General features: G+C 40.7%; 1 protein-coding gene across 1 annotated transcript; it reads right to left on the bottom strand.

Annotated features, from left to right (window-relative positions):
- Positions 1 to 1,095: 1,095 nt before the first annotated feature.
- LOC136460175 (zinc finger CCCH domain-containing protein 43-like) lies at positions 1,096 to 1,671 on the bottom strand. The gene has a single exon (XM_066459985.1). It carries the CDS (start codon positions 1,669 to 1,671, stop codon positions 1,096 to 1,098), a length of 576 nt encoding a protein of 191 aa, XP_066316082.1.
- Positions 1,672 to 15,466: the final 13,795 nt, after the last annotated feature.

A 15,466-nucleotide genomic window follows, 5' to 3' on the forward strand; every position in this document is an offset into this window, starting at 1 on the left:
ATGAACTCATATATATGTAATAATAATTTTATTCCTAAGAGAGTATCACAGTAATGCGTGAGTTATCTTTCTAGTTACTATAGATAGATAAGACAGACGTTTGTGGGTTAAGGGCCTATTTGGTAGGGCTCCGGCTCCTTCAAAAACAGCTCTGGCTCTAGATCTTGTGCTGGAGCAGATTCTCTGGTGGAGCTAGAGCTGTTTTGGGAAACCGTTTGGCTGAACAGCTCCTCATGTCTATTATGAATGGCTAAGATAGGGACATTGTCCAAAATGCCCCTGGCTGAACAGCTCCACGTGTTTGTTATATGCTTGCAGATGTATTTATATTTTAGTGTTTTCAAAATTAAAAAAATGCAATTTTATTGACAAGCAATAAATAATTAGTGGCTTATTTATATTGCAAAGTCATGGCCCAACTATTACATGCATGTTAACAAAAGTACACATATGTACACCACAATTCTTGGTACAACCAAACACATGCTCATGTAGATCTAGATAGGTAGATTGCCCTTGCAAGGTCATCTCGAAATGTATCCATGTTCCGGTCACTAGATTCTGAAGTTGATGTATCACCAATATTTCTAGTAGGAACATGCTTGCTATAGCGTGAAGGTATAGTGGGCACGTAATCAGGATTATGGTCACATTTACTAAAATATTTGTCTTGCGCATTGTTCTCACGAATGAAGTTATGTAGACACATGGTTGCACCAACAATCATCTTTTGCTTCTCTATTGGGTAACTCAGCATTTTGAGAAGGATTCTCCACTTCATTTTCCACCCACCAAATGAGCAACAAGGGCGCTAGCAAATAGATTATTTTGATTGGAACGCAACAATACCATAGCTTTTGAAATCCACTCATAATCATCAGAACCACTGTCATCCATGTCAGAACCAGAAGAACTAGATATGTACACACAAATAAAAAAGGACACTAATGAATATAAGCCGAAACATGCACAAATAAAACATGGTCTTATTACTCAAATCATTACAATTGTACGAAACAAATAAAACATCACAATTTAGTATAAAATCTAAATAGAAGGATACATGGTCATGCAACATAAATGGAACGCTATGCTCTACTTGGGTACATCATTTCTAGTCATCCACTCATGTTTCCTCCTCAACCAATCAAACCTATCCTCGTGAGTCCACAAAGTCATGAACATCTCTCTCTCTGCCTTCTTGGTAAAAAGTATGGTAGCAATGAAATGCTCATCTGTTCTTAGAGCAGCACCAAACTCCACAACTAAGGCCATGACATCATGTATGGAACATCCAGGTTGTTCCTCCCTCCTTGCAATAGACTCACAAGAAACAGTTGTCCTCTCATTCATCTCAACAATTTTACCCATCTGTTCTTGGAACCAATTACCTGTACTTGTCTTAGGTTTCTTTCCTTTGTTGGTAACTGTCCCTCCGCTTCTCTTTCCTAGTGCACTAGTTAGTGTCACCGCCTCTGGTTCAATGTCATCATCGATGTTGTCTTCACCTTCTTCATCAACATTGATGGGTGAATTGTCACATGATGGGCTCACTTGGGAAGGTGGTACACCACTAGAGGCACACCATGCATCATCACCAGTGTTACAAAGATCTCCAAACATAATTTCCAACTTGTCTTCATTCTGGAGGCCTCTGTGCCTGAACCGCATGCATCCCTTAATTTCTTGAATTCCAAAAAGAAAATAATTATTGGGTGAATTCCAAAAACAAAAAATTGCAACCCTAGTGATGATGCTTACTTTTGATGTCTGCTTCCACCAACTCTCTGGCATGTCAATATTCTTTCTCCCTGCATCCCATCCAATGCCTATCTGCTTGTTGGTAAGCTTCTTCTAAACAACATATTCACCTTTCAATTTATCCCATTTATTCTTGAATTGCCTTCTACTATACTCAACCCTAGTCCATTCTTTGAACCTTTGAATTACATTTTTATAGCCAATCTTACTCAAATGAGTTTTCGCATGGTTCCCTTTCTGAACTTCATCGACAAAAATGTCATACAATATACAAGTATTCTCATCATCCCAAACGGCCTCGCTATTGTGTGCAAATTCATGTTCATAAGATGGTGGCAAGCTACATATTACGACTATGCAAATATTTTCATCAAGCAAATCTCAAAGTTCCAGAATATGACTACTACTAAACATGCATAAATGATCTCTACAAAAGGAAAACGACTACTACTACATGATGCAGGTGTATACCTTGAATCAGGGAGATCAACGGTGCCAGATGTAGGGGTAGCGGGAATTGGTGGCCTCTGTGCATGGCTACTTCTAGCACCTCATCGCCGAACAGAGGCACCACGACCCTGAGTAGATGATGAGCCGCCAATCTCCCCATGAACACCCCCAGGATCTTAAGTTGTTCTCCAATCCGGCCCAAAAGCTACGGCACCTGATGCATAAAAATCCAGCCAATCCCAGCTCCCACTGCCATGAACATCGGTTGATGCACCTGCACACGAAGGGCGTAGGTTGGCTTGTTCACCACCGCTTGGGGCCATGCCACTGCCTGCAGGCGCGCCAGGCCACACACCGCCTCCTATGGATGCGCCCGGCCACAGGCCACCTCCTGCGCCCGTGCTCGCCTAGGCGCCGCCAACTGAGGGTGCTCCCGGCCATGGGCCCGCACCCACCGATGTGCCGCCAACTGTGGGCGGTCTCGGCCATGTGCCGCCCCCAGCCATGTGCCACCTCCTGGGGCCACGCCTGGACAAGGGCCGCCGCCCCGAGCCATGCTTGGCAGCCAGCCGATGGGGCCGGTGCCCACGGTGTCGCCTGTAGCTCACACGAGGAGGGCGTGGAAGCCTCCCACTGTCGCTCCTTCCAAGCCCACGACACCCATGGATCCATCTTCAGCGCCGCCAGATCTATCAATCTCCAGAACCCCCTCGCCATCTTGCCTCTCGGGCTATCGTGCATCTATGGAGGGAGGACAGAGCTTCTTCTCTCCACACCATGTGGCTTCAGCCTATGAACGAGCAGATAAGGTTGGTTGGGGAGACGATGGCAGATGATGTAATTTGTTATGAACTTTAGGGGCAAAGAGATACCGTGAGTGCTGGGTCTGACACAAGAGCTGGTGGAAGCTCGATTTTTTGGCTCTAGTGGAGCGCAGCGGCATATGAGAGCACATAAACCAAAAATCCTCCATGGGAGCCACTCGCTTAAAACCTTTTGGTTGGTGGAGCTATAAAATGACTTCAAAAGCTATGCGAGGAGCGGTACCAAACGGGCCCTAAATATATGTGGTTGGTAGTGCATGGGATTCTGTGTTTGGGATGGGTCCAAGTATATAATCTAAGGAGGAAAATTCAAAGTTCAATCCAAGCCCAACGGCTGATGTACGTCTAGTACAAATCCGTGTAACATTTTAGATTGTATTTTTGCTATCTACACTACTAGAGAACAGACTTTAGAACGATGTCCCAATTTGGCATTAGCCTCGGCATTTTTTGCCCTCGGGACTAAAGGTTCCTGCCCAACGGTCGTCCGCGGGGCAGGGGCCTTTAGTCCCGGCTAGTAATACCAGCCGGGACTAAAGCTTTTAGTCTTGGTTTGGGTGATGCCCCAGGAATAAAGATTAATCTTTAGTCCTGATTTGGACCCCTAACCGGGACTAATAATCCTGGCCTATAATTCAGCTCATTTCTTCCTCCCCGAGCCCAAGCCATTCCATTCAAACTCACTGCCTCTATTTTTCAGCTTGCTGTTGTTCTTGCTCTCTCCCCCTCCATTGGTGTTGCTCTTCGATTTTGGAGGTAACAAACTTAATCCTCTTATGTTTTATCAGTAGCTTATCTCATTTTGCGATATAGATGCATGTGTAACTTTATATGTTGGACTTTATTATGATTTTATATGTAAACTTAGAAAATTGTAGAAAATCCGTACTAGTTGAACTTGCGGACCGTGTTCAAGTCGGCGAGCATGTTCTCTGCCGAGCGGTAACGGACGTCAAGGAGGAGCTTTGATTCTACGAGGGAGAGCGGCAACGGTCGTGGAAGACCGTGTTCTCTTTCTCGTAGAATCGGAGCTCTTCCTTGGCCTAGTACGGTGCCATCCGGTAGAGAAATGCTCGCCGAGTTGATCACGTAAGCAAGGTCAACTAGTACGGATGGTTATTTATTGAAACATGTTTTTGAGCTATAATTTGATGGATATTTGATAACTTCAGACCTACAAATGTCATCTACAAATGTTACTATCCTCGGCAACCTAAACGTCCGCGAGCTCGTCGATATTGAGCAGGTCACTTAGAATTATTTTTTCCATGAAATGAACTACTTAGAAATCATGCCTTTTTTTAGAATTAAATTTTCCATGAAATGAAAAACTTAGTAAATAGTTAGAAAATTATAGAAAATTCGTACTAGTTGAACTTGCGGACCATGTTCAGCTCGGCCAACATGTTCTCTGCCGAGCGGTAACGGATGTCAAGGAGGAACTTTGATGCTACGAGGGAGAGCGGCAACGGTCGTGGAAGACTGTGTTCCCTTTCTCGTAGAATCAGAGCTCTTCCTTGACCAAGTACGGTGTCGTCCGGTGGAGAAATGCTGGCCGAGATGATCACGTAAGCAAGGTCAACTAGTACGGATGGTTATTTATTGAAACATATAAAATCCGTACTAGTTTTGTTTAAATATATCATTTTAGAAAATATGAAATTTACACTAGTTTGCAAAAATAAGTATAGAAAGTAGATGACAACTGGTACCAGATCATCGGCCTCTTGTTCAGTTACGAAACGACTGAGGCCAGAACTCCCTCTCATTATCTGCGGCAAGTGTAAGCAGAAGATTGTGATGGAGTACCGAGTCAAGAGACAGGGACCCAACAAGGGTCGTGTTTTCTACAAGTGCCCGGATCGCGATGTGAGTTTCTTACGCATTTTATCTTTATAGCTAATTGACCTGCTTTTCTTGAATATTTTTGACTAAATATTTTTTGGCTTTAATTACAGTGGGAGGGCAATGGATGCGATGATTGGTACTGGGAGGAAGATTATGCTATATACGTGCAGAATTTGGGTGCGCTTGAGGTAGCGGCTGCTGCTGATGAGGCAGTGAGCCAGTAGGAGAAGCTTATTGATATTCAACAGAAGAATGATTTGTCTGTTTTAGTTGCGTACGATCACGAAATAATTATGTTACTGAAGTGCATTATAGTTTTAGTTTGTTTAGTGATAGTTGGGATTGCTTACGTTATAGCCAGACTTAGTTAATTAATCAACCGTGTGTGTGTCATTTATGTTGTGTAATAAAATACTAAATTATGTTCAAGGTTTTATAATTTGTCATGTAATACAGGTTATGTCACGCCATTGGATGTACAATGCCGATCGCCGCTCCCAAGACTTTATTGAGGGCTTGCACTATTTCTTAGGTGTGGCCGAGGCAAATAAGCGGGATGGTTTCATGTGCTGTCCATGTGCCCTATGTAAGAATTTAAAGGAATATTCAAGCTCAATGAGTCTTCATTCACATTTGCTTAAGTCAGGTTTCATGTCAAACTATATATGTTGGACTAAGCATGGAGAAAGCGGGGTCATGATGGAAGAAGGTGAAGGAGAAGATTTAGACATTGATGACATTATTGCTCAGTATGGTGCCTTTGATGATACTACAATGGGGGGAGATGAAGAAGAGATAGCGATAGAAGATGATCTCAGTGATGCTCTTAGCGATGCCATTCGTGATGCACAACAAGAATGGGAAAGTGAAAAAGAGAAAGTTAAGTTCGAGCGCATGCTTGAGGATCATAGGAAGTTGCTATATCCGACGGCCGAAGAGGGGCAAAAAAGCTGGGTACAACACTGGAATTGCTACAGTGGAAGGCAAAGAATGGTATATCCGACAAGGCATTTGGGAATTTATTGAACCTCATAAAGAAGATGCTTCCGAAGCTAAATGAATTGCCCACCACTACGTACGAAGCAAAAAAGGTTGTCTGCCCATTGGGATTAAAAATCCAAAAGATACATGCATGTCCTAATGACTGCATCCTCTACCATGGCAATGAATACGAGAATTTGGATGAATGCCCAGTATGTAAAGCATCGTGGTCTAAGATCAGGCGCGATGATCCTGGTGACGTCGAGGGTGAACAACGTCCTAGAAAGAAAATCCCTGCCAAGGTTATGTGGTATGCTCCTATAATACCACGCTTAAAACGTTTGTTCAGAAATAAAGACCATGCAAAGTTGTTGCGGTGGTATAAAGAAGACCGTAAGGTAGACAATATGCTGAGACACCCAGCTGATGGGTCCTAGTGGAGAGCGATAGACAGGGAATTTCCAGAGTTTGCAAATGAGGCTAGAAACTTAAGGTTCGCCTTAAGTACAGATGGTATGAATCCTTTTGGAGAGCAGAGCACTAGTCATAGCACTTGGCCAGTTACTCTATGTATCTACAACCTTCCTCCATGGTTATGCATGAAGCGGAAGTTCATTATGATGCCGATCCTCATCCAAGGTCCGAGGCAACCTAGCAACGATATTGATGTCTATCTGAAGCCATTAGTTGAAGAACTTCTAGTTTTATGGAACAAACCAGGTGTACGTGTCTAGGATGAGTACAAACAAGAACACTTTGACCTACGAGCAATGTTGTTCGTAACAATCAATGATTGGCCTACTTTAAGTAATCTTTCAGGTCAGACAAACAAAGGATATAATGCATGCACACATTGTTTTGATGACCTTGACAGTATATATTTGAAAAGATGTCGAAAGGTCGTGTACCTTGGCCATCGTCAATTCCTTCCGTTGAATCACCAAGTAAGAAAGAAAGGGAAGCATTTTAAAGGTAAGCCAGACCATCGGAAGAAGCCTCATAACCGAATTGGGGAAGATATACTCGTAATGGTCAAGGATGTGAAAGTACTATTTGGAAAGGGACAAGGCAGTAAATCTGTTCCCAAAGATGCTAAGGGACACGCACCCATGTGGAAGAAGAAGTCTATCTTTTGGGAGCTACCCTATTGGCAAGTCCTAGAGGTCCGCAACGCAATCGACGTGATGCACCTAACAAAGAATCTTTGTGTGAACCTATTAGGATTCATGGGTGTGTATGGGAAGCCAAAGGATTCACTTGAAGCATGCCAGGACTTGCAGGGCATGAAAGAACGAGATAACCTTCATCCAGAGAAGACAGATGATGGACGTCATTACTTAAGTCCTGTTAGCTACACGCTTAGCAAAGAAGAGAGGGACAGCATGTTCGAATGTCTAAGCAGCATCAAGGTCCCATCGGGATTCTCCTCCAATATAAAGGGTATAATAAATGTGCCAGATAAGAAATTCCTAAACTTAAAGTCCCATGACTGCCACGTTCTTATGACGCAATTGCTTCCAGTTGCTTTAAGAGGAATTCTACCTCCACATGTACGTCTAGCCACCGTGAAGCTATGTGCATTCCTTAATGCAATTTCTCAGAAGGCAATCAATCCAGTGGAACTAGCTACTCTACAGAATGATGTGGTTCAATGTCTTGTCAGCTTTGAGTTGGTGTTCCCTCCATCCTTCTTTAATATCATGACACACATCCTAGTTCATTTGGTGAAGGAGATTAGTATTCTTGGACCTGTGTTCTTACATAACATGTTCCCCTTCGAGAGGTTTATGGGAGTCTTGAAGAAATATGTGAAAGTCCGTTCTAAGCCTGAAGGAAGCATCGCCCAGGGCTATGGAACAGAGGAGGTCATTGAGTTCTGTGTTGACTTTATTCCTGACCTTGCCCCGATTGGCGTTCCCGAATCACGACACGAGGGGCAACTCAGTGGTAAAGGAACTTTAGGGAAGAAAACATATATCGGCATGGAAGACGATTATTTCAATAAAGCACACTACACAGTTCTTCAGAACTCGTCATTGGTGCATCCGTACATCAAGATACATAAGGAGTTCTTACGATCCAAATTTCCAGGGAAGACTGAAGCTTGGATTAGGCGTCAGCACATGGAAAGTTTCAGTGGTTGGTTGCGAAAAGAATGTCAAGGCGATGACAATATTAATGAGCAACTATATTTGTTGGCTAGGCAGCCATCGTGGCATATCCTCATGTACCAAGGGTACGAGATAAATGGGAATACATTTTACACAGTTGCCCAAGATAAAAGGAGCACCAATCAAAATAGTGGTGTTCGCATAGATGGAATAGATCCAAATAGGAATATACAAACATATTATGGCCGCATAGAAGAGATATGAGAACTAGACTATGCACCTAATTTTAAAGTCCCTTTGTTTTGGTGCCAATGGGTGAAGCTGACCGGAGGAGGGGTAACAGTCGACAAAGAGTATGGAATGACAACAGTGGACCTCAATAATATTGGGTACAAAGAGGAACCATTCGTCCTTGCTGCCGATGTGAGTCAGGTGTTCTATGTGAAAGACATGTCTACAAAATCAAAGAGAGGAAAAAACGAAGACATCAACTCAATGATCAATGAGCCAAAGCACCACATAATTCTTTCTAGGAAAATAAATATAATGGGAATTGAAGACAAGTCAGACATGTCAGAAGATTACGAAAGAAATGTCCGAATTCCACCCTTCATAGTGAAGAAAGATCCAAGCATCATGTTAAATGATGAAGACACTCCATGGTTACGACAAGATCATAACCAAGGGTCATACGTCAAGAAGAAATTCATTGTTATGCCCGCATGATACAACGATGCATGTTTAATATATTATGTTTTAGAGACGGATATTATATAATATGTTATGACTTCACAATTGTAGATCTTGCTGAGATGATCAAACTTGGTATTCAGAGTTTTTTCATCTGAGGTCATTTAGTGTCTCATTTGAGCAAGTTTGACCAAGTCAAATTTGGTCAAATAAAAAAATAACACTTTGACTCTAGTATTATGAACTCTAAATGACTTCAAATTGAAAAGTTTTGAATACCAAGTTTGTTAAACTCAAAAAGATCTACAATTGTTGTTTTGGTCAACTTTCCATTTGAGAAAGTTTGGACGGTTCAAATTTGTGATTTTTAAATTTTGACGCCTACAAACTAGTTTTCGGGACCCTAGATTGTCTCAAATTGAAAAGTTTTGAATACCGAGTTTGTTAAGCTCATCAATATATACAATCCTTATATAGGCCATTTTTTCATTTGAGAAAGCTTGAATAAAATGTAGTTCAAATTTTACAAGTGTGTGACATAGTTTTAGAAAGTATATATGAGATTTAAGAAGTTGTGACTAGTGTTTGATAAAAATTTCTCAAATGGGAAAATGAGTTATGTAACAATTGTAGATCTTGCTGAGATGATCAAACTTGGTATTTAAAGTTTTTTCATCTGAGGTCATTTAGTGTCTCATTTGAGCAAGTTTGACCAAGTCAAATTTGATCAAATAAAAAAATAACACTTTGACTTTAGTATTATGAACTCTAAATGACTTCAAATTGAAAAGTTTTGAATACTAAGTTTGTTAAACTCAAAAAGATCTACAATTGTTGTTTTGGTCAACTTTCCATTTGAGAAAGTTTGGATGGTTTAAATTTATGATTTTTAAATTTCGACGCCTACAAACTAGTTTTCGGGACCCTAGATTGTCTCAAATTGAAAAGTTTTGAATACCGAGCTTGTTAAGCTCATCAATATATATAATCCTTATATAGGCCATTTTTTTATTTGAGAAAGTTGTAGAACAAAAAATACTACATTTTCTTTATTTTTATAGGTTCAACAAAAAAATCCTGTCAATTTTGGTCAAAAATCAAGAAAAAATTGAAACATTGACGTTACAATAATGTGATAATAAATTTCCTATCGAATAATATTAGTTTTATTAATTTTAAGTTAGAAATATATTTTTGCATTAACAAAATACTTAGTATTAGTAACATTTATATTCTATATTCATAAAAGAAATTAAAAACTTTAGGTTACAAAATTTTCCTATTTACAATAAATAATTAGTTAATCAATAGTATTTTTTAAAATAAATATTGCAAAGTATTGAAGTTGCTATGGAATTAATTGATTAACTTAGTATTAAACAAAAACAAAATTCCAGGCCTTTCCAATTACGCTGGCGGGTTGGCAAATTTTTCAGGGCTTCAGTCTCGGCCCAGACCAAGAACTGGGACTAAAGGGTGGGCGGCAATTTCAGTGCCCGCCAAAAAAAATACCTTTAGTCCCGGCTGGTAACACGAGCCAGGACTAAAGGCCATTTAGTCCCGGCTGGTAAGACCAACCGGGACTAAAGGATTGGACCTTTAGTCCCGGTTGATATTACCAGCCGGGACTAAATGTCCTTTAGTCCCGGCTGGTGTTACCAGCCGGGACTAAAGGGTCGCGGGCTATATATATCGAACGTCTGTTCTGTTCATCTTCGATCTCACCTCCGTCGCTCAGCCCCGCCTGGCTGCGCCATCCGCCGTCGTCGAGCTCGCCTCTGCCGCGCCGCCGTCGTCGTATACCCCCGCCCGGCCGCGCCATTCTCCGGGCCCGCATCGCCGCATCCCGTCTCTGCCGCCGCACCCGACCCCACCCTCCGTCGCCGATGCTTCCTGCGCGTCCACGCTGTACGGCCTCCGTCGAACTCGCGATCTTGATCTATGCTCTCGATCGGCCAAGTTTTTTAGATTTTTTTTACAAAGTCTCGGCTGTACGTTAGATTAAAATGTATTCAATTTTAATTAGTAGTTTATTGTTAGTTTTTTAGTTATTTTTTAGATAGTTTTTGATATATTAGATTTAAATGTATTAAAATTTAATTAGTATTTTATTTAGATAGTTTTTTTAGATAGTTTTTTATTATAGTTTTTGATATATGTTAGATTAAAATGTATTATCTTACTAGTTTATCTAATTTCATGTTAGATTTATTTAATTGGATTTAGTAATTATATATTCTATCTCTCTATATATATTATATCTAGAGAGAGATTCTATATATATGTATACATATGTACTTAATTATTTCTATATGTATATATACATGTATTTATTTTCATGTGTTGAGAGAGAAAAAATTATATCTAGAGAGACATATATTCTATGTGTATCACATGCATATCTAGAGATATAGACATATGCACTTATTTCTATATGTTGAGAGAGAGAAAATATATTGTATCATTCTATGTGTATATATATACATGTACTTATTTCCATGTTGATGAAATATTATGTGTTATTATATTTAATTGGATTTAGTAATTCTATATGTGTTGTCACATGTGCTTATGTTATGTACCATAGTAATTCTATCTATAGGTTATCTTGAAGATACAAATGGCTGCTCCGAATGATAACTTGAGTGATGACATAATGGCGGATATTATCAACGCCGGCATCAATGTGGATGTAGATGACATGAGTCAGTACTTTGCTGATTATGAGGATATCCTGAATATGCCGGTGGTTGAAGATCAACAAATTGTCGCGCAAGAAAATACTGGCGAGGTATATTCGATTATCTATCATCTCTTATAGATGCATGCGTACGTATATTTGTTGTTAATCGTTGTGTTTCTACTCATGTAGCCGGTCTCTGGATCTACATCAACCATCGACAAAAGTAGGAAAGTCCGAGGGCCAAAAAAGCCATTAGAGGGTCGTTTCATAATATCAGAATTCGACCCCGACACCGGCAAACCATTGGGACCACATGCTCAGACATATGTCAATCAATGTGGGTTCGTTGTAAGGGATAGGATCCCAGTTAGTGCTCGTGAATGGAAGCAGAAGATATCCGCTCCTAATGTTAGTTTTGTATCTGATCGTGACAAGAACCTAGCTTGGAGAGATATCACTCAGCATTTCACATTATAAGCAGATGATGCTTTGAAGGAGCTAGTGAGGGATTGGACAATGAAGAAGATGGCAACATTGTTCCAGAGTTGGAAGAAGACATTGTATAAAAAGTTTATCTTGAAGAATGCTATGCCGAATTTCAATGCTAAGGCGTTTGTCAAGTTGGAGTCCCATTGGGATGCCTTCGTAGAATACAAGACATCCCAAGATAGTGAGGAACGTGTGATGAGGAATCAGCAGAATGCCCGACAGAAGCAATACCATCATCGCATGGGATCAGGTGGTTATAAGAGTGCTATTCTCAAGTGGCAGAACCTAGAAGCAGAGATTACTGCCAAGGGAATCATACCTGAAACAATAGAGAAGAACTGGCCTCAACGCGTGAAGAATTGGTTCTACGCTCATGGGGGAAGCCTAGACCCAGACACTGGTAAGCTAATTTTCGGCCAAAAAATTGAGAGAGCAACACAGAGACTAGCTCGTGCTAGGGAAGAAGCTGATAGTGGTGTTTTCAAGCCCAACAGAGAGAAGGATGAATTGACATATGCCCTAGAGAATCCCGAACACGGTGGTCGAACAAGAGGCTATGGGTGGTTCCGTGGCTACACGCATTCCCAGTAGACAAGGATACCTACAGAAGCCGCCAAAGAAAGAAGGATGAGGAGGCAGAACGAATCCGTGCATTGGAGCAATTTGTTGATGAGTCACGACAAGCATTGCTTGAATCACGTGAACGAGAAAAATCTCTTGAGGCAAGAATGCAGGAGGAGATCAAGAGGCAAGTGTAGCTAGCAATGAGTCAAATGCAATCGCAATCAACGCCGGGAGTCACCATTAGCCCCGTTGGTCAGATGAAAAGCAGTTGTGCTTCTACGGAGCTGCCAGTTATTCAAGATGACGCTGGGTTGCACTTCCCTGTTGATGACATTACCGAGCCTCTAACAACATGTGAGCTGCACATTCCAGATGGTAATAATGCATCAATCATGGTGGCTGTCGAGGTTGTATCTCCAATAGACTGAACGAAGACACCAAGAATCCATGGGTCAGTTATTCAACCTAGATATGCTAGCGTCTCGGTCGATAGAGTGCTCAAAGGTTACAGCAATGTTCCTCTTGACATTGAAGGCGGTGATGGAGAGAAGACACTAGGAGAAGCAGAAAAGACATTTATTCAATGGCGCAAACGCTTCATCATCATTCCTGGGGCGCCACCGCTTCCCCTACCTCACCCTAGGTACGAATGAAAGTGAATAAAATATTATTTTCCATTAATTTTCTATTGGCTTAAAAAATAATTGACACACAACTTATTTTTGTAGCAGGGTCTCCCCCCAGCCTAGCCTAATCATTCATTCCCCATCTCATCACAGCGTCGTGGGGGGCGAGACGACTTCATCCCTACGGCGATCACCAACTCCTACACCGGCCCCATCGCCTCCACAACGATCCCCAACTCCTACACCGGCCCCATCGCCTCCACAACGATCTCCAACGCCTCCACGCTGGTCTCCACCAACACCGGCCACATCACCTCCATGCCGGTCTCCAACACCGCCCCCACCCCCTCCACAGCGACGCACTACAAAGACGTCTAAGGTCCCGGTGGCAAAGAAGACCCCGAGAAAAAGAGTTATTTCTCAAGAAATACTTTTTGAAAAGACTAATGAGCAAATAGCAGCTGAAGAAGACAAAAAAGTGAAAGATTTTTTTATAGATACCAAAAAGAAGAGTCAAGCGAAGCTTAAGGAGAAGCCGTACTTTTACCTACCATGAGAGGTGCTGAGGCAGAAGGTCGATGCTCATAAGAAAAAGATGATTGAACTTCATAAGCCTTCGCCACTATCAGACTATGACCGCTCCCTCGTGAAGTCACATGATGTAGATAAGAAAAGGAAAAGAGCATCAGGGAAGGATGTCCCACAGCTAGGACAACAGAAGCAACCAATGCAAAATCTTGTTGTTGCTAATCAATATGGTTCCAACATAGAAGTCTATCGACCAGACAACTCTGGAGAAGTGTCGGTTCAAGCCCTTAATGCTTTTTTTCAAGATACTGGTTTAACCTCGGATCAATTGATGGGCAAAGCTCCAATCCAAAACCTGGAAGTTGATACCTGGAAGACTTATAAATATGGCAAAAGTCTGTACAACCCTGCGGCTCTGAATGAATTGGGTACGCAAATGTACTTGCTCAACAAGTGGTACATGTAGGCGTGTGGCAGAGGTGAGCAGTGGATCTTTGTCAGATTTAGAGACCATCATTACTTCCGTGGCGATGACATCTTACATATTAGTTTTGAAGAATTGCATCAACTATACCACATGGACGCTATGGACAAATCAATCATTAGCTCCTTTTATTTGTAAGTGATTTTTACTTTTATTTAATAAACTCACTTCCATGCGTATGTGTATATAATTATCCTCACATGTAACTTATATTTATATACAGATTCCAGATGTCAGAGCTCCAAAGAATATAAGACACCAGTGTTGGCTTCATTGATCCTTATATCGTATTCAAAACCGGTATTATTGTCAAGGAGCGATGGGTATCTGAAGCACAGGAGAATATCATGATGTTCTTCGTGAAGCAGCACGACAAGACAACAATACTTTTCCCATACAACTTTGAGTAAGTGTTAATAATAATGTAGTCTACATATTTTATGTAATATCAATACAACTTATATGCATGTACGTGTGTGTATAAACCAATGCAGTTTTCACTGGATACTCATTGTCATTGAGTTAAACTCAAGTCGGTTACTAATCTTTGACTCGTTGAGAAAAGAACGGGCACTATACCAAGATATGATAGACATTATCCAGGGGTAATTTCGATCTCTCGCGCACAACTATTATTGAATAGACTTTGCCATAATTTATTAACGATCGTACATTATTGGTCGCACAGGGTTTGGAAAGAGTTTATTCGGCAACATCACAAGGATTGCAAGGCACCACTTAATGTAGTTGAAATACCAGTAAGTTATACTATATACACTTCTTCACGTGTTTAATTACTATATCGTACTTCAATTTACGTGTGAGATGATGAGAATAATCTTCTTCTCGTACAGTGGTGTTTGCGGCAGGAACCAGGTAATAACTTGTGTGGATACTACGTTTGTGAATTTATCACTGCGCACATAAGAAGAACTCCTGAAGATGTCCTCAGAGTACGTATATATTAATTTTTATTTATTTTTAAATGAATACATATACATATATGTGTATTAATACTTTTCCTTTTATTTCAAATGCAAGACTGAATGGTTGAAATGAAGGGTCATGCAAAAAGACCATCTGAAAGCAGTTCAAGAGTCAATAGCAGGATATCTTCTAGAAAAAGTGCTAAATCCCAACGGCGAGTTCTACTTTGATCCTAAGGAATAAATGATGTAAATTAAATGTTTATTGATATCGTTATTTTCGAGAACAAGATTATGAAAGTGTTGTATATATACATATATATATCTATAATATATATAGTTTCATACTTTATTCGAATATAATAATGCTCAAGATGAGAATTAGATGTAATTATACGCATGCGTGTATTTATATTAGCAGCGTAGAATACGTACATAAAAACATATTATATATTAAACAAATACATGTAACTGAACTGAAAACAAATTAAACAAAAAAAA

Source organism: Miscanthus floridulus, chromosome 6 (genome assembly GCF_019320115.1).
Source record: "Miscanthus floridulus cultivar M001 chromosome 6, ASM1932011v1, whole genome shotgun sequence".
Lineage (NCBI taxonomy): Eukaryota > Viridiplantae > Streptophyta > Magnoliopsida > Poales > Poaceae > Miscanthus > Miscanthus floridulus.

Excerpts from the sequence above, each read along its gene's own strand:
- LOC136460175 (XM_066459985.1), bottom strand. The coding sequence starts at position 1,671 with ATGCGGTTCAGGCACAGAGGCCTCCAGAATGAAGACAAGTTGGAAATT.